General features: G+C 43.9%; 1 protein-coding gene across 4 annotated transcripts in view; it reads right to left on the bottom strand.

The window, feature by feature from the left end:
• LOC139536400 (homeodomain-interacting protein kinase 1-like) overlaps positions 1-20,631 on the bottom strand; it is a 51,366-nt gene that overhangs the window by 18,417 nt on the left and 12,318 nt on the right. For 2 of the 4 annotated variants that reach the window (XM_071336906.1, XM_071336905.1), the window contains exons 3-12: positions 15,683-15,874; positions 15,157-15,338; positions 11,590-11,713; positions 11,360-11,479; positions 9,577-9,663; positions 5,647-5,831; positions 5,333-5,486; positions 4,758-4,944; positions 1,381-1,499; positions 959-1,102 (exon numbers count right to left, since the gene is read on the bottom strand). In XM_071336906.1, coding sequence (XP_071193007.1) covers positions 959-1,102; positions 1,381-1,499; positions 4,758-4,944; positions 5,333-5,486; positions 5,647-5,831; positions 9,577-9,663; positions 11,360-11,479; positions 11,590-11,713; positions 15,157-15,338; positions 15,683-15,874 — 1,494 coding nt within the window. The remainder of the gene's footprint in view (positions 1-958; positions 1,103-1,380; positions 1,500-4,757; positions 4,945-5,332; positions 5,487-5,646; positions 5,832-9,576; positions 9,664-11,359; positions 11,480-11,589; positions 11,714-15,156; positions 15,339-15,682; positions 15,875-20,631) is intronic. The other 2 variants (XM_071336908.1, XM_071336907.1) reach the window with 1 other exon arrangement.

The following is a 20,631-nucleotide window of genomic DNA, read 5'->3' as shown; positions in this document are numbered from 1 at the left end:
ATAATCAGAGTAGAGACAGAGAAAGAGGTAATCAGAGTAGAGACAGAGATAATCAGAGTAGAGACAGAGAAAGAGGTAAGAGACAGAGATAATCAGAGTAGAGACAGAGATAATCAGAGTAGAGACAGAGAAAGAGGTAAGAGACAGGGATAATCAGAGTAGAGACAGAGAAAGAGGTAAGAGACAGAGATAATCAGAGTAGAGACAGAGAAAGAGGTAAGAGACAGAGATATTCAGTAGAGACAGAGATAATCAAGAGTAGAGACAGAGAAAGAGGTAAGAGACAGGGATAATCAGAGTAGAGCCAGAGAAAGAGGTAAGACACAGGGATAATCAGAGTAGAGACAGAGAAAGAGGTAAGAGACAGAGATAATCAGAGTAGAGACAGGGATAATCAGAGTAGAGACAGAGAAAGAGGTAAGAGACAGAGATAATCAGAGTAGAGACAGAGATAATCAGAGTAGAGACAGAGAAAGAGGTAAGAGACAGAGATAATCAGTAGAGACAGAGATAATCAGAGTAGAGACAGAGAAAGAGGTAAGAGACAGAGATAATCAGTAGAGACAGAGAAAGAGGTAAGAGACAGGGATAATCAGAGTAGAGACAGAGATAATCAGAGTAGAGACAGAGAAAGAGGTAAGAGACAGAGATAATCAGTAGAGACAGAGATAATCAGAGTAGAGAAAGAGGTAAGAGACAGAGATAATCAGAGTAGAGACAGAGAAAGAGGTAAGAGACAGGGATAATCAGAGTAGAGACAGAGATAATCAGAGTAGAGACAGAGAAAGAGGTAATAGACAGAGATAATCAGAGTAGAGACAGAGAAAGAGATAATCAGTAGAGACAGAGATAATCAGAGTAGAGACGGAACATTATTGAAAGGGAGTGAGTAAGAAGAGGGTTGAACTGGGTGAGCGAGGAGGAGGAGGGAGAACGTGGAGGTGTGTGTGTATTTTACCAGCACGGTGGCAGTGTGCTCCAGCAGAGTGGAGTGGCCGGCATCACAGCCCAGCCCCAGGGGAACAGAGTACTGGGCGACTACGCCAGCTACTGTGGGGGGGTGGGGGTGGAGGGTGGCCACCATCAGGGGTGTGCAGGAGCCCTGGGAGGTGGAGGGGGGGGGGGTCAGGAAAGGGTGGAGGGTTAAATAAGTTGGCAGAGACTCTTATTCCTCGGGTTGATGAACACTCATTCTTTTCGACCTGTGGAAGCTGTCAAGGTAATGACGATGGTCGATGGACGGGGAGAAGAGGAGATATGAGCCCAACTCCAACAACCTTTCAACAGGAATATAATGTTCTAGATTCTTCTGAGCTACAGGACCTGGAGTTCTCAGACACAGACAGACAGACAGACAGACAGACAGACAGACGGACGTACCTGTGTGAGCATGGCAGGCTGCAGCTGCAGTGGCTGTGTTGATTGGTTCTGGTTCACTATGGGGGCTGAACTGTTCATCCTCACTGGGAAACTAGAGCTCTTATTGGATGACTGGAGACCTGCAGACAGAGGAACAGCCAATCAGTGACCACCACTACACCATGACATCACAAGTGTTACTAAGTCCCAAGTCATTCAGACGTACAGTTGAAGTCGGAAGTTTACATACACATTAGCCAAATACATTTAAACTCAGTTTTTCACAATTCCTGACATTTAATCCTAGTAAAAATTCCAAGTCTTAGGTCAGTTAGGATCACCACTATATTTTAAGAATGTTAAATGTCAGAATAATAGTGGAGAGAATGATGTATTTCAGCTTTTATTACATTCCCAGTGGGTCAAAAGTTTACATACACTCAATTAGTATTTGGTAGCATTGCCTTTAAATTGTTTAACTTGGGTCACACGTTTCGGGTAGCCTTCCACAAGCTTCCCACAATAAGTTGGGTGAATTTTGGCACATTCCTCCTCACAGAGCTGGTGTAACTGAGTCAGGTTTGTAGGCCTCCTTGTTCGCACACAATTTTTCAGTTCTGCCCACACATTTTCTATAGGATTGAGGTCAGGGCTTTGTGATGGCCACTCCAATACCTTGACTTTGTTGTCCTTAAGCCATTTAGCCACAACTTTGGAAGTATGCTTGGGGTCATTGTCCATTTGGAAGACCCTTTTGCAACCAAGCTTTAACTTCCTGACTGATGTCTTGAGATGTTGCTTCAATATATCCACATAATTTTCCTACCTCATGATGACATCTATTTTGTGAAGTGCACCAGTCCCTCCTGCAGCAAAGCACCCCCACAACATGATGCTGCCCATGCTTCACGGTTGGGATGGTGTTCTTCGGCTTGCAAGCCTCCCCCTTTTTCCTCCAAACTTAACAATGGTCATTATGGCCAAACAGTTCATATTTTTGTTTCATCAGACCAGAGGACATTTCTCCAAAAAGTACGATCTTTGTCCCCATGTGCAGTTGCAAACCGTAGTCTGGCTTTTTTATGGCGGTTTTGGAGCAGTGGCTTCTTCCTTGCTGAGCTGCCTTTCAGGTTATGTCGATATAGGACTCGTTTTACTGTGGATATAGATACTTTTGTACCTGTTTCCTCCAGCATCTTCACAAGGTCCTTTGCTGTTTTTCTGGGATTGATTTGCACTTTTCGCACCAAAGTACGTTCATCTCTAGGAGACAGAATGCGTCTCCTTCCTGAGCGGTATGACGGCTGCGTTGTCCCATGGTGTTTATACTTGTGTACTATTGTTTATACAGATGAACATGGTACCTTCAGGCATTTGGAAATTGCTCACAAGGATGAACCAGACTTGTGGAGGTCTACAATTTTTCTTCTGAGGTCTTGGCTGATTTTTTGATTTTCCCATGATGTCAAGCAAAGAGGCACTGAGTTTAAAGGTAGGCCTTGAAATACATCCACAGGTACACCTCCAATTGACGTCAATTAGCCTATCAGAAGCTTCTAAAGCTATGACATAATTTTCTGGAACTTCCCAAGCTGTTTAAAGGAACAGTCAACTTAGTGTATGTAAACTTCTGACCCACTGGAATTGTGATACAGTGAATTATAAGTGAAATAATCTGTCTGTAAACAATTGTTGGAAAAATGACTTGTGCCATGCACAAAGTAGATGTCCTAACCGACTTGCCAAAACTATACGTATCTAGATGGGCTCCGATACAATACAGGAACGATACGTTTTAGTTTGAAACGATTCGGTGGGATTCGGTTTGATTACAGAATGAATCGATGCGACTCGGTTCGATACGATTCGATGCACTAACATTTGGTGCATAAACACATTCATTTTCCATTATAAATGAAAATCTGCTGCTGATGGAACTCATGAGCTGAATGTCTCTGAGCTGGATGTCTCTGAGCTGGATGTCTCTGAGCTGGATCTCTCTGAGCTGGATGTCTCTGAGCTGGATCTCTCTGAGCTGGATGTCTCTGAGCTGGATCTCTCTGAGCTGGATCTGTCTGAGCTGAATGTCTCTGAGCTGGATCTCTCTGAGCTGGATGTCTCTGAGCTGGATCTCTCTGAGCTGGATGTCTCTGAGCTGGATCTCTCTGAGCTGGATCTGTCTGAGCTGAATGTCTCTGAGCTGGATCTCTCTGAGCTGGATCTGTCTGAGCTGGATCTGTCTGAGCTGGATCTCTCTGAGCTGGATCTGTCTGAGCTGGATCTGTCTGAGCTGGATCTCTCTGAGCTGAATGTCTCTGAGCTGGATCTGTCTGAGCTGGATCTGTCTGAGCTGAATGTCTCTGAGCTGGATCTCTCTGAGCTGGATCTGTCTGAGCTGGATCTCTCTGAGCTGGATCTCTCTGAGCTGGGCCTCTCTGAGCTGAATGTCTCTGAGCTGAATGTCTCTGAGCTGGATCTGTCTGAGCTGGATCTCTCTGAGCTGGGCCTCTCTGAGCTGAATGTCTCTGAGCTGAATGTCTCTGAGCTGGGCCTCTGAGCTGGATCTCTCTGAGCTGGGCCTCTCTGAGCTGGATCTCTCTGAACTGTCTGTGAACAAAAATAAACGCAACATACAACAATTTCAAAGATTTGACTTGTCCAATAAGAAACACAAATTTAAATATCCAGTTGAAAACATGATCCTGAACAATGTGTCCTATAAAACATAAAGAACGCAGATTAAGCCATAAAATAGCACAAACAGATCTGGCACCAGGGTAGTTAATTTATATGCTGTTATAATAGGAAGTATTCATATTTTATTTTACCCCCTTTCCCCCGCTAATTCCAATTACGATCTTGTCTCATCGCTGCAACTCCCCAACGGGCTCGGTGGAGTCATGCGTCCTCTGACCCGCCTAATCGCGCTCCTTAACACCCGCCAGCTTAACCCAGAAGGCCAGACGCACCAACGTGTCGGAGGAAAACCCCGTTCAACTGGCGACTGGGATCAGCCCGCAGGCACCCGGCCCTCCACAAGGAGTCGCAAGAACGGCCAAACCCTCCCCTAGCCCCGGACGAAGCTGGGCCAATTGTGCTCCGTCCTATGGGACTCCCGGCAACGGCCGGTTGTGGCACAGCCTGGGAATGAACCCGGGTCTGTAGTAACGCCTCTAGACAACTGCGCCACTCGGGAGGCCCATAAGTAATCCTCTTACCCTCTGTGGTGGACGGTAGATCATATTTTTGGGACATGTTCGGGAAAACATTTGAGACCCTACATCTTAAATAATCGTCCCATCCCCTCCAAGTCGGAGGACTTGGACTTCCCTTTAGTCCTCTTATGAACTCAACCCGTCGTGTCTCAATACCATAACATCATAGTGATTGGCTCTTACCCTGTATGGTGTTTGGTGGGCAGACGATGAGAGTCTGCTGGAAAGGCTCAGTCTGGCAGGCCAGGCCGGTGGGGCGTGCCTGCAGGGGGACACTCTGTTGGGCCAGCCCGGGAATGTTGATGGTGGCCTGCTGGTACAGGGCTGGCTGGTAGTTCATGAGAGGAACAGCGCCCCCTGCTGACGGGACCTGTTGGTTGACGTTCATTTAGAGTTCCGCTACTGGTCAGTCGGACGGAAGTTGGAACAAACTGTTTTGTCCCGGCCATTTTGTTCATAGATCTGGACCCATAATTCTAAAGAGCTTTAGAGTACACATGCTGATCTAGGATCAGATCCCACTTGTCGATAGAATATAATATATATAATCCTATTCATTATGATCTCAAAAGGCAAAGCTGATCCTAAATCGGCAATCATTGATACAGCTTGCCCCTGGTGACTTGCACTGTGTGTGTGTATGTGTGTGTGTGTGTGTGTGTGTGTGTGTGTGTGTGTGTGTGTGTGTGTGTGTGTGTGTGTGTGTGTGTGTGTGTGTGTGTGTGTGTGTGTGTGTGTGTGTGTGTGTGTGTGTGTACCTGGTTGTGCTGGCTCAGCTGGCTGCTGAAGGTGACAGTGAGGTTGCCGGCGGCAGCACTAGGAAGAGTGTTCGTGGAGAAGAGAGTTTTGTTGTTGTCGAACGATGAGCTCCTATGTTTACAGAGTTCCATGTTCTGGAAGCAAGACTTCACACTGCAAGGGGTGAGAAACAAATAATCAATCTATTGTTCCGTCAAATAATTTAATCAATCGATCAAACAATTACATTTCACCCACAGAGGGAAAATTCGAATTGTGACCCCCCCCCACCACAACCCAAACATTATTTCACACCACAGACAGGTGTACGTACTGGGAGCTGTGAGGGAAGTCCAGCAGGTGACTCATGGTGACGAAAGGATGACCCAGCGTCTTAGTGGGCGTGATCCTCTTGTCAGCGTCCAATCGAAGCATCCGCTTCAGCAGGTCGATGAATTCCCGCCTGTCAGCTTTCTCCGCAAGCATGTCCGTCCCCTCCAGGTGAGACGATAGGTTGACCTGCACCAGGAGGAAGTGATGCAACAGGAGGAAGTCAGGTTGGATGAACGTGCCACTGGAAAGATCTATTTTCAGTTTAATATTATCTAATTGTTAAAGTTAGGATTTGGGGAGAGGGAGTAGAGGAAAAGCAGAATCAATGAATTAGCCAGAAAACTTGCCTAAATGTTCAGAAATAACTTGTTGATTTAAAAAAAAGATTAAATCGTATGTACATTACGTCGGTACATTTCTTGCACTAAAAACACGCGCCTTGACTTACTAGCACCGACTTTGTATAATAGCTTCTTTATTGAGTTAAGTTTCGACTTCACGTTGCCATCCCAACCATTTCATGTGGATTAATTTACCTGACGCGTGAAAAAAGTCACGACCGGGCTGATGGAAACATGAGATGTCTGTACAATTTTATAAATGCATACAGACAATTTGTTCATTCGACATGGTGGAATATTTTTATGTTTTTAAAATTAATTATTAATAATTCAAAATATTGCTGTTTGAAGCTGGTGTACAAAACCAATAGTAAACATGTTCTAAAACTAAATTTAAGAATGGTGAGCATAGAAATAGCACACATAGAACAGATCTACTGCTTCTTAGACTTGATTTCAATGAGAATGACAGATCTATAACTCCCATTTCTATGTGAATTGGGTCTCCCCGAAAAAGTGACATATTGCACATTATTGCAACATGACTACAATGGTCAAATGTAAACGCAACATAACTGCATCTTAAGGGGTTACTGTAGAATGTACAGTATAGTAGAGGACTGGCCACCCCTCGGAGCCTGGTTCCTCTCTACCCAGTACAGCCAGAAGAGGACTGGCCACCCCTCGGAGCCTGGTTCCTCTCTACCCGGTACAGCCAGAAGAGGACTGGCCACCCCTCAGAGACTGGTTCCTCTCCACCCGGTACAGCCAGAAGAGGACTGGCCACCCCTCAGAGACTGGTTCCTCTCCACCCGGTACAGCCAGAAGAGGACTGGCCACCCCTCAGAGACTGGTTCCTCTCCACCCGGTACAGCCAGAAGAGGACTGGCCACCCCTCAGAGCCTGGTTCCTCTCTACCCGGTACAGCCAGAAGAGGACTGGCCACCCCTCAGAGCCTGGTTCCTCTCTACCCGGCACAGCCAGAAGAGGACTGGCCACCCCTCGGAGCCTGGTTCCTCTCTACCCGGTACAGCCAGAAGAGGACTGGTCACCCCTCAGAGCCTGGTTCCTCTCCACCCGGTACAGCCAGAAGAGGACTGGCCACCCCTCAGAGCCTGGTTCCTCTCTACCCGGTACAGCCAGAAGAGGACTGGCCACCCCTCGGAGCCTGGTTCCTCTCTACCCGGTACAGCCAGAAGAGGACTGGCCACCCCTCGGAGCCTGGTTCCTCTCTAGGTTTCTTCTTAATTTCTTGCCTTTTAGGGAATTTTTGGCCACTGTGTGTGCTTCTGCATTGCGTGCTCGTTGGGGTTTTCGGCTGGGTATCGGTAAAACACTTTGTGACAACTTTGTTTTCAAAATAATAGTCCAGTGGTATACTACTAAGCAAGCTAGATCTAGTCAGGCTTTTATAAAGCTAGCCAGCTTCAGTTAGCTTCACGTTGCAGCTCAGGCTTCATCCGTACCACGACGGTGGATATCGGTTGTCTTTTAACTACGCGTGAATGCCAACTCTTCACTGCGACAACGCTGAACCATCGGCGAGTCAGTACCACGTTTTAATTCTTGCAAACTCAGCAGGCTATGGTTGTGAACTAGGCTTTTAAAAGTGTAGTCTTCATTTTATTACTTTATCATTAATGCCGTCTTTGTTGTGCTTATCAATGCACGCAGCACCTTTTTCCTCGTCTCATATCAATAAAATCATTTTATAAAATCATATAAATGTTTTCCTGAACTTTCAAATGCATCCCATCATTAGTAAATGGTATTTTAATATAATTACAAAAAAAAATTACACCCCAAAAAATTTACATAAAACATTTGATTAATTAAATATGTAAAAGTCGGTCATCTTTCTTGAAGGGGATGACGACGCAATCTTTACGCCAGGGATGGAATGTGGTCCTCAACTCGCAGCTCAGACACTTCATTCAGGGTAAGTGGAGTTAGCCGTGAGATATCCTGCCCCGTAGCAGGTTAGTTCTGAAGGATACGCTGCTAATGGAAACTAACCTAGCTAAAAGCTGAGCCACTTTCGTGATATCGGTTATCCCGAGTTGAAAGTCAGTTGACCAAAGTTACCTCACCAACTCCTCAGACCTGCTTTCTAGTATACCCCTTAAAACTTCTTGAGGATAGGGTGCAGATTCTTCACTTAGGGAAAAATAGCGTGCCCAATTTCAACTATAAGATATGCATATTATTAGTAGATTTGGATAGAAAACACTCTGAAGTTTCTAAAACTGTTTGAATCATATCTGTAAGTATAACAGAACTTATATAGCAGTCAAAACCCTGAGGACTAACCTTTTTTTTTTTTAAGGAACTGTCTGTTCAATGAGTTATTATGGGCAAGCCAGAATTCTAATCACTACCCTCGCAGTTCCTACTGCTTCCACTGGATGTCGCCAGTGTATGGAAATAGGTTGAAGTTATTCTTTTTAACAATGATGAAGAAAAACACCAGGAAGTGGAGTGACTTCTTGTGGTTTTTTTTTATTGTTGCGCAAGACTTGAAAAGTACCGTGAGTTTGTTGATCTCCTTTATTGAAAACAGATTGACCCGTCCTCAATTTGATCGATTATTAACGTTTACAAATACCTTAAGTTGTATTACAAAAGTACTTTGAAATGTTTTGGCAAAGTTTAGAGGTAATTTTTTTGATATTTTGTCGTGATTTTGCGCAAATTGAACGCTGTTTTTCCTGGTACAACGGCGCCAAATAAATGGACAATTTGGATATATATGGACGGAATTAATCGAACTAAAGGACCATTTGTGATGTTTATGGGACATATTGGAGTGCCAACAAAAGAATCTCGTCAAAGGTAATGCATGTTTTATATTTTATATGTGCGTTTTGAGTAGCGCCGGCATGGTTGAAATTGTCAACAAAGAGAGTGTAGCCTTTGTACTATCATCAGATAATAGCATCTTATGCTTTCGCCGAAAAGCCTTTTTGAAATCTGACATGTTGGCTGGATTCACAACGAGTGTAGCTTTAATTTGGTATCTTATATGTGTAATTTTACTTGCTATATTGTATTTACTTCGCCACCATGGCCTTTTTATATATTTATTTATTTATTTATATATATATTTTGTTTGCCTTCACCTCCCTTATCTCACCTCACTTGCTCATATTGTATATAGACTTATTTTCACTGTATTATTGACTGTATGTTTGTTTTACTCCATGTGTAACTATGTGTTGTTGTATGTGTTGAACTGCTTTGCTTTATCTTGGCCAGGTCGCAATTGTAAATGAGAACGTGTTCTCAATTTGCCTACCTGGTTAAATAAAGGTGAAATAAAATAAAAAAATTTAATAAAGTTTGATTTTATAGATTTTTTTTTGAATCTGGCGCTCTACATTTTAACAGGCTGTTGGGATGCAAGCGTCCCGCTATCCCAGAGAGGGTTTACCCCTTAAGTTTCTCGTGATAAAAAAAAATATATATATTTTTTTATCTCAACGAGACTAACCTGGTTAAATAAAGGTTAAGTAAAACAAAATGGCGGATGTGAAAAGGGGGTTTATAAACATAAATGTGACATACTAGATGACGTCATATAGCGAACCTACCTGCATCATGTCGTCCAGACAGTTGAAGATGTATTTACGGGCCTCCTTCGACTTGATGCCCATCTCAGCCTCGTGGTCCGAAGGGGCCTATTGAACAGACACATCAGGAATGTTACACTTGTTGTTATCACCAAAATAGTTAATAAATAATTAATTAATAATTAATAATTAATTACTTAATTAAACTAATAATGAAGTGCCTTGGAAAAACGTAAGTTTCTATCTGCCCACGAACCCCACTGAAAGCCCTGTTCACAGCAGTGTGTTGAGATCCATGTGCTGATTCTGGCAGGAACAACTAGGTGAGCGTCCAAAATGGTAACCTATTCCCAATATAGTGCACTACTGTTGACCAGGGCTCTGTAGTGCACTACTGTTGACCAGGGCTCTGTAGTGCACTACTGTTGAGGGGATAGATGGAGTCAGGTGTACTGTAACACCTTGATCATCCAGAGAGGATAGATGGAGTCAGGTGTACTGTAATTACCTTGATCATCCAGAGAGGATAGATGGAGTCAGGTGTACTGTAATACCTTGATCATCCAGAGAGGATAGATGGAGTCAGGTGTACTGTAACACCTTGATCATCCAGAGAGGATAGATGGAGTCAGGTGTACTGTAACACCTTGATCATCCAGAGAGGATAGATGGAGTCAGGTGTACTGTAATACCTTGATCATCCAGAGAGGATAGATGGAGTCAGGTGTACTGTAATACCTTGATCATCCAGAGAGGATAGATGGAGTCAGGTGTACTGTAACACCTTGATCATCCAGAGAGGATAGATGGAGTCAGGTGTACTGTAACACCTTGATCATCCAGAGAGGATAGATGGAGTCAGGTGTACTGTAATACCTTGATCATCCAGAGAGGATAGATGGAGTCAGGTGTACTGTAACACCTTGATCATCCAGAGAGGATAGATGGAGTCAGGTGTACTGTAACACCTTGACCATCCAGAGAGGATAGATGGAGTCAGGTGTACTGTAACACCTTGATCATCCAGAGAGGATAGATGGAGTCAGGTGTACTGTAATACCTTGATCATCCAGAGAGGATAGATGGAGTCAGGTGTACTGTAATACCTTGATCATCCAGAGAGGATAGATGGAGTCAGGTGTACTGTAATACCTTGACCATCCAGAGAGGATAGATGGAGTCAGGTGTACTGTAACACCTTGATCATCCAGAGAGGATAGATGGAGTCAGGTGTACTGTAATACCTTGACCATCCAGAGGGGTATATATATATATATATATATTTTTTTTTTTTTTTTTTTTTTCATGGTCGAATTGCTGCAAAGAAACCACTACTAAAGGACACCAATAAGAAGAAGAGACTTGCTTGGGCCAAGAAACACGAGCAATAGACATTAGACCGGTGGAAATCTGTCCTTTGGTCTGATGAGTCCAACTTTGAGATTTATGGTTCCAACAGCTGTGTCTCTGTGAGACGCAGAGTAGGTGAACGGATGATCTCTGCATGTGTGGTTCCCACCGTGAAGCATGGAGGAGGAGGTGTGATGGTGCTTTGCTGGTGACACTGTTGGTGATTTATTTATAATTCAAGGCACACTTAACCAGCATGGCTACCACAGCATTCTGCAGTGATACGCCATCCCATCTGGTTTACGCTTAGTGGGACTATCATTTGTTTTTCAACAGGACAATAACCCAAAACACACCTCCGGGGATGTGTAAGAGCTATTTGACCAAGAAGGAGAGTGATGGCACGCATCCGTGCGTGACGTCAGTGTGTCGTGTTCTGGAAAAGAGTCGATACCTTGATTCTCCAGACGGGGTAGCTGGAGTCAGGTCCTCTCTTGAAGAAGCGGCTTGTCTTGGTGCCGGCACTAAGCAGGTACTCTGCAGGCAGACCCTGGGTCTGAGAGATGTACCGGATCTAGTGGAGGAGGAGAGGAGGGGACATGTTAGAATCCATTAAAACAGTTTCAGATAAAAAAAATAATGTTTTCGTGTCTTGGTGTGTGTGTGTGTGTGTGTGGTTCCTACCTGGTCGTACTCCGAGGCCCCGGGGTACAGGGGCCACCCCAGGAACAGCTCGGCTATAACGCAGCCTAGAGACCACATATCTATAGCCTCACAGAACGGCAGACCCAGGATGATCTCTGGAGCCCTGAGAAAACAATAACACGTCAACAACAACACATGATAACATGCTCGCACACTTAGTAGTAAGCAGTACATTGGGAAAGTGTTCTACTGTTGTGAAATAACCGCTTGTTTTTTCTCCGAAGTCTCAGATTCTCACCTGTGGATGGAATTACTTACTTGTAATGTCTGATACACCTGTACCAGTCATCATGTTAGATATACCTGTACCAGTCATACCAGTCATCATGTTAGATATACCTGTACCAGTCATCATGTTAGATACACCTGTACCAGTCATCATGTTAGATACACCTGTACCAGTCATCATGTTAGATACACCTGTACCAGTCACCATGTTAGATACACCTGTACCAGTCATCATGTTAGATATACCTGTACCAGTCATCATGTTAGATATACCTGTACCAGTCATCATGTTAGATACACCTGTACCAGTCATCATGTTAGATATACCTGTACCAGTCATCATGTTAGATATACCTGTACCAGTCATCATGTTAGATACACCTGTACCAGTCATCATGTTAGATACACCTGTACCAGTCATCATGTTAGATACACCTGTACCAGTCATCATGTTAGATACACCTGTACCAGTCATCATGTTAGATACACCTGTACCAGTCATCATGTTAGATACACCTGTACCAGTCATCATGTTAGATATACCTGTACCAGTCATCATGTTAGATACACCTGTACCAGTCATCATGTTAGATACACCTGTACCAGTCATCATGTTAGATACACCTGTACCAGTCATCATGTTATATACACCTGTACCAGTCATCATGTTAGATATACCTGTACCAGTCATCATGTTAGATACACCTGTACCAGTCATCATGTTAGATACACCTGTACCAGTCATCATGTTAGATACACCTGTACCAGTCATCATGTTAGATATACCTGTACCAGTCATCATGTTATATACACCTGTACCAGTCATCATGTTAGATACACCTGTACCAGTCATCATGTTAGATACACCTGTACCAGTCATCATGTTAGATATACCTGTACCAGTCATCATGTTAGATATACCTGTACCAGTCATCATGTTAGATATACCTGTACCAGTCATCATGTTAGATATACCTGTACCAGTCATCATGTTAGATACACCTGTACCAGTCATCATGTTAGATACACCTGTACCAGTCATCATGTTAGATATACCTGTACCAGTCATCATGTTAGATACACCTGTACCAGTCATCATGTTAGATACACCTGTACCAGTCATCATGTTAGATACACCTGTAACAGTCATCATGTTAGATACACCTGTACCAGTCATCATGTTAGATACACCTGTACCAGTCATCATGTTAGATACACCTGTACCAGTCATCATGTTAGATACACCTGTACCAGTCATCATGTTAGATACACCTGTACCAGTCATCATGTTAGATACACCTGTACCAGTCATCATGTTAGATACACCTGTACCAGTCATCATGTTAGATACACCTGTACCAGACATCATGTTAGATACACCTGTACCAGTCATCATGTTAGATACACCTGTACCAGTCATCATGTTAGATACACCTGTACCAGTCATCATGTTAGATACACCTGTACCAGTCATCATGTTAGATACACCTGTACCAGTCATCATGTTAGATACACCTGTACCAGTCATCATGTTAGATACACCTGTACCAGTCATCATGTTAGATATACCTGTACCAGTCATCATGTTAGATATACCTGTACCAGTCATCATGTTAGATATACCTGTACCAGTCATCATGTTAGATATACCTGTACCAGTCATCATGTTAGATACACCTGTACCAGTCATCATGTTATATACGTACCAGTCATCATGTTAGATACACCTGTACCAGTCATCATGTTATATACACCTGTACCAGTCATCATGTTAGATATACCTGTACCAGTCATCATGTTAGATACACCTGTACCAGTCATCATGTTAGATACACCTGTACCAGTCATCATGTAGGATATTCCTGTACCAGTCATCATGTTAGATACACCTGTACCAGTCATCATGTTAGATATACCTGTACCAGTCATCATGTTAGATACACCTGTACCAGTCATCATGTTAGATACACCTGTACCAGTCATCATGTTAGATACACCTGTACCAGTCATCATGTTAGATACACCTGTACCAGTCATCATGTTAGATATACCTGTACCAGTCATCATGTTAGATATACCTGTACCAGTCATCATGTTTCATCATTTTAGATATACCTGTACCAGTCATCATGTTAGATATACCTGTACCAGTCATCATGTTAGATACACCTGTACCAGTCATCATGTTAGATACACCTGTACCAGTCATCATGTTAGATACACCTGTACCAGTCATCATGTTAGATACACCTGTACCAGTCATCATGTTAGATATACCTGTACCAGTCATCATGTTAGATACACCTGTACCAGTCATCATGTTAGATACACCTGTACCAGTCATCATGTTAGATACACCTGTACCAGTCATCATGTTATATACACCTGTACCAGTCATCATGTTAGATATACCTGTACCAGTCATCATGTTAGATACACCTGTACCAGTCATCATGTTAGATACACCTGTACCAGTCATCATGTTAGATATACCTGTACCAGTCATCATGTTAGATACACCTGTACCAGTCATCATGTTAGATATACCTGTACCAGTCATCATGTTAGATACACCTGTACCAGTCATCATGTTAGATATACCTGTACCAGTCATCATGTTAGATACACCTGTACCAGTCATCATGTTAGATACACCTGTACCAGTCATCATGTTAGATATACCTGTACCAGTCATCATGTTAGATACACCTGTACCAGTCATCATGTTAGATACACCTGTACCAGTCATCATGTTAGATATACCTGTACCAGTCATCATGTTAGATATACCTGTACCAGTCATCATGTTAGATACACCTGTACCAGTCATCATGTTAGATACACCTGTACCAGTCATCATGTTAGATACACCTGTACCAGTCATCATGTTAGATATACCTGTACCAGTCATCATGTTAGATATACCTGTACCAGTCATCATGTTAGATATACCTGTACCAGTCATCATGTTAGATATACCTGTACCAGTCATCATGTTAGATATACCTGTACCAGTCATCATGTTAGATACACCTGTACCAGTCATCATGTTAGATACACCTGTACCAGTCATCATGTTAGATACACCTGTACCAGTCATCATGTTAGATATACCTGTACCAGTCATCATGTTAGATACACCTGTACCAGTCATCATGTTAGATATACCTGTACCAGTCATCATGTTAGATACACCTGTACCAGTCATCATGTTAGATATACCTGTACCAGCTATTACTCACTGATGCAAACATGCTGTATCACTCACACACCTGTAAAGAAAACCCCAATACGAGGTGTAAAAACAGGTGAATCTACCTGTAGTATCGTGACTGCAGGTACGTTGAGCAGACAGCCTTGGAGACGTGTGAGGCTGAGCCGAAGTCGATGACCTTGACCCTGTAGGGCTGTCTGAGAGGATCCACCAGCATGATGTTCTCTGGCTTCAGGTCAGCATGGATCAGACCCAGAGACTTCAGCTTCATCAGCGCCGTCGCCACCTGGTGGGGAAATAGATGTAACACTGAAGGGTTAAACAGCTGTGTGCCAGCTATGGACACTAAAGGGTTAAACAGCTATGCACACTAAAGGGTTACTCTTTTCAAGGAACATTTTACTAAGACTTTAATGACAATTTAAAGACACAAACACACATTAAGGCTGACACACAGATCAAGTAAAGTAACATGCAAATTGTATTGTTTTGGAGAGTTATTTGAGTACAGTGTATGGTGAGGTAATAGTCAGGTAACAGGTTAAATATGTAACAAATGACTCATTCAGAATAAGCACCAGATAATTGTCACATTGTCTCTGTATCAATAAAGTTGTATTGTATTGTCACCTGTTGCAGTATGGGTCTGATGTGTTGTAGTGGCAGGGGGCTGAACTTGCTGTGCTTCAGGAAGTCGTACAGGTTCTGCTCCAGCATCTCAAACACCAGGCAGGTGTGACCTTTGTGTTGGAAACACTCGTAGGAACGCACAAAGTTAAACTCGTCTGCGTTCTCCTCACTCAGACGGTTCAGGATGCCCACCTGGGAACAGACAGGAGGACATAACCTTGATACTCTACGTCACGTATCCTAGTGCTGTACATTTTAGTAATAGTCTAGCTCAAGTTTTGCTAGAATTTCCTCTTGAATAGAAATCTATCAATTAAATCGATCGAGTATCTCAACATACTAAACAGTCAGTCCCTCTCTATTATAGTAGTAGGTGCGTCCCAATAACATCTCATTTCTCCTGAAGTGTGCACTCAAGTCACTACTTCACACAAAATCTAAAAAGCATTGGATTGGTGGAGGCATGGGTTAGTGGGACATTACACCATATTTTTTTTTATACCAGTTATTTCCTTTCAAATCAGTGAAGGAAAAGTTAACAACTGCAAACTTAGGGTGGAAGGAGAGATAAATTGGGACTTCGCCCTGGTCTAGTGCTTGCATATGGTAATGACAGGAGGGGTTTAAAGGGGAACTCCACCCGCTGACTTGGCCTCGTTTTTAGGCTTGCTCTTCAAGAAATGCTGGCGGCCATGACAGAAGCCAAACGTGAGGTGGCTTGGGGGTGTGGTTTGATGTGGGTGTGTCCTTGCCACCACCAAGACACACCCATCTGTCAGAACCTTGCCCACAGCTGTTTCCTCTCCACTCAATCACTACTAACAAAGTTCAATGCCTACAGGCAGATGTATGGTAAGATGCCGGAGGAAGGTTTGGGTCAGTAGCCTCCAGAGAAATACGAGAAGAATGCAATTGTTAAATTTATGTAGATATTCTAAACTAAGTTGTTTTTTAAATAACGTTCAAATGTAGTAACAGGTCCATGTAGAATAAACAACCCTTTACGTAATACCATAGAAGAAGTGTTCTGCTAATATAACAATGTTCATCTTTCATTGTTATTCCCAGCCGATACGGATACTGTACAACAGTAGTTCCCTGATCCTGGTACAGAATACACAGGGTTTCTCCCTCCCCATACTGACTGATACCTGATCCTGGTACAGAATACACAGGGTTTCTCCCTCCCCATACTGACTGATACCTGATCCTGGTACAGAATACACAGGGTTTCTCCCTCCCCATACTGACTGATACCTGATCCTGGTACAGAATACACAGGGTTTCTCCCTCCCCATACTGACTGATACCTGATCCTGGTACAGAATACACAGGGTTTCTCCCTCCCCATACTGACTGATACCTGATCCTGGTTCAGAATACACAGGGTTTCTCCCTCCCCATATTGACTGATCCTGGTCCAGAATACACAGGGTTTCTCCCTCCCCATATTGACTGATCCTGGTACAGAATACACAGGGTTTCTCCCTCCCCATACTGACTGATACCTGATCCTGGTACAGAATACACAGGGTTTCTCCCTCCCCATACTGACTGATACCTGATCCTGGTTCAGAATACACAGGGTTTCTCCCTCCCCATACTGACTGATCCTGGTCCAGAATACACAGGGTTTCTCCCTCCCCATATTGACTGATCCTGGTACAGAATACACAGGGTTTCTCCCTCCCCATACTGACTGATACCTGATCCTGGTACAGAATACACAGGGTTTCTCCCTCCCCATACTGACTGATACCTGATCCTGGTTCAGAATACACAGGGTTTCTCCCTCCCCATACTGACTGATCCTGGTCCAGAATACACAGGGTTTCTCCCTCCCCATATTGACTGATCCTGGTTCAGAATACACAGGGTTTCTCCCTCCCCATACTGACTGATACCTGATCCTGGTACAGAATACACAGGGTTTCTCCCTCCCCATATTGACTGATCCTGGTTCAGAATACACAGGGTTTATCCCTCCCCATACTGACTGATACCTGATCCTGGTACAGAATACACAGGGTTTCTCCCTCCCCATATTGACTGATCCTGGTCCAGAATACACAGGGTTTCTCCCTCCCCATACTGACTGATACCTGATCCTGGTACAGAATACACAGGGTTTCTCCCTCCCCATACTGACTGATACCTGATCCTGGTCCAGAATACACAGGGTTTCTCCCTCCCATATTGACTGATCCTGGTCCAGAATACACAGGGTTTCTCCCTCCCCATACTGACTGATACCTGATCCTGGTACAGAATACACAGGGTTTCTCCCTCCCCATATTGACTGATACCTGATCCTGGTACAGAATACACAGGGTTTCTCCCTCCCCATATTGACTGATACCTGATCCTGGTACAGAATACACAGGGTTTCTCCCTCCCCATATTGACTGATACCTGATCCTGGTACAGAATACACAGGGTTTCTCCCTCCCCATACTGACTGATACCTGATCCTGGTGCAGAATACACAGGGTTTCTCCCTCCCCATATTGACTGATCCCTGATCCTGGTGCAGAATACACAGGGTTTCTCCCTCCCCATACTGACTGATACCTGATCCTGGTACAGAATACACAGGGTTTCTCCCTCCCCATATTGACTGATACCTGATCCTGGTACAGAATACACAGGGTTTCTCCCTCCCCATACTGACTGATACCTGATCCTGGTACAGAATACACAGGGTTTCTCCCTCCCCATATTAACTGATACCTGATCCTGGTACAGAATACACAGGGTTTCTCCCTCCCCATACTGACTGATACCTGATCCTGGTACAGAATACACAGGGTTTCTCCCTCCCCATATTGACTGATACCTGATCCTGGTTCAGAATACACAGGGTTTCTCCCTCCCCATATTGACTGATCCTGGTACAGAATACACAGGGTTTCTCCCTCCCCATACTGACTGATACCTGATCCTGGTGCAGAATACACAGGGTTTCTCCCTCCCCATATTGACTGATCCTGGTCCAGAATACACAGGGTTTCTCCCTCCCCATATTGACTGATCCTGGTACAGAATACACAGGGTTTCTCCCTCCCCATACTGACTGATACCTGATCCTGGTGCAGAATACACAGGGTTTCTCCCTCCCCATACTGACTGATACCTGATCCTGGTGCAGAATACACAGGGTTTCTCCCTCCCATATTGACTGATCCTGGTGCAGAATACACAGGGTTTCTCCCTCCCCATACTGACTGATACCTGATCCTGGTGCAGAATACACAGGGTTTCTCCCTCCCATATTGACTGATCCTGGTGCAGAATACACAGGGTTTCTCCCTCCCCATACTGACTGATACCTGATCCTGGTGCAGAATACACAGGGTTTCTCCCTCCCCATACTGACTGATACCTGATCCTGGTGCAGAATACACAGGGTTTCTCCCTCCCATATTGACTGATCCTGGTGCAGAATACACAGGGTTTCTCCCTCCCCATACTGACTGATACCTGATCCTGGTGCAGAATACACAGGATTTCTCCCTCCCATATTGACTGATCCTGGTGCAGAATACACAGGGTTTCTCCCTCCCCATACTGACTGATACCTGATCCTGGTGCAGAATACACAGGGTTTCTCCCTCCCATATTGACTGATCCTGGTGCAGAATACACAGGGTTTCTCCCTCCCCATATTGACTGATACCTGATCCTGGTTCAGAATACACAGGGTTTCTCCCTCCCCATATTGACTGATCCCTGATCCTGGTGCAGAATACACAGGGTTTCTCCCTCCCCATACTGACTGATACCTGATCCTGGTGCAGAATACACAGGGTTTCTCCCTCCTCATATTGACTGATCCTGGTTCAGAATACACAGGGTTTCTCCCTCCACATATTGACTGATACAATTCAATAATTAAAAAAGACAATGCAAGTAAAAGATGTCAACTAAAAGTTTAATGCAGAGTGACAGGTTTCTTTTCATTTCCAAGACATCAAGCCCGTCCGGACGTCCTCCTGCATGTCTCCATAGATCCATCTGTGAACACAGTCGCTGTTCTTTGACCAATGGAAGTTAGCATCGATGCTATCTGACAAACAAACATGTCCTCTGTTGAAGTTTGAACAGGTCAGACTAAACCTGACTAAATTATGTTCTCCCCGCTGGTGAGCAGGCAAAGAGGCTGGCACATCAAAGATACTGGTCGGTCACACACAAAAAAAATCCACTTTGTCATTATGGGGTAAATGTGTGTAGATGGGTGAGAAAATATATACTTTATGCATTTTTTTATTCAGGCTGTAACCAACATGTGGAATACATCAAGGGGTATGAACACTTATTATAATCCATCCAAACTAGGCCCATCTCAATGTATATGTAACCGGTTTGAAATGGCTAGCTAGTTAGCGAGGTGCTAGCTAGTTAGCGAGGTGCTAGCTAGTTAGCGAGGTGCGCGCTAATAGCGTTTCAATCGGTGATGTCACTCGTCATTCGAGACCTTGAAGTAGTTGTGTTCCCCTTGCTCTGCAAAGGCCGCGGCTTTTGTGGAGCGATGGGTAACGATGCTTCGATGCTGATGTCGGTGTGCAGAGGGTCACCAGGTCGAGCCCAGGTAGGGGCGAGGAGAGGAACGGAAGCTATAACTCTTACATACAGTGGGGAGAACAAGTATTTGATACACTGCCGATTTTGCAGGTTTTTAACTTACAAAGCATGTAGAGGTCTGTAATTTTTATTATTATTTTTATTTCACCTTTATTTAACCAGGTAGGCTAGTTGAGAACAAGTTCTCATTTGCAACTGCGACCTGGCCAAGATAAAGCATAGCAGTGTGAACAGACAACAACACAGAGTTACACATGGAGTAAACAATAAACAAGTCAATAACATAGTAAGAAAAAGAAAAGAAAAAAGAGAATCTATATACAATGTGTGCAAAAGGCATGAGGAGGTAGGCAATAAATAGGCCA

The sequence above is a fragment of the Salvelinus alpinus genome, chromosome 12 (genome assembly GCF_045679555.1).
Source record: "Salvelinus alpinus chromosome 12, SLU_Salpinus.1, whole genome shotgun sequence".
In the NCBI taxonomy this organism is placed as follows: Eukaryota; Metazoa; Chordata; class Actinopteri; order Salmoniformes; family Salmonidae; genus Salvelinus; species Salvelinus alpinus.
The sequence above is the reverse complement of the archived record's forward strand: the minus strand, read 5'-3'. Positions and strand labels throughout refer to the sequence as shown.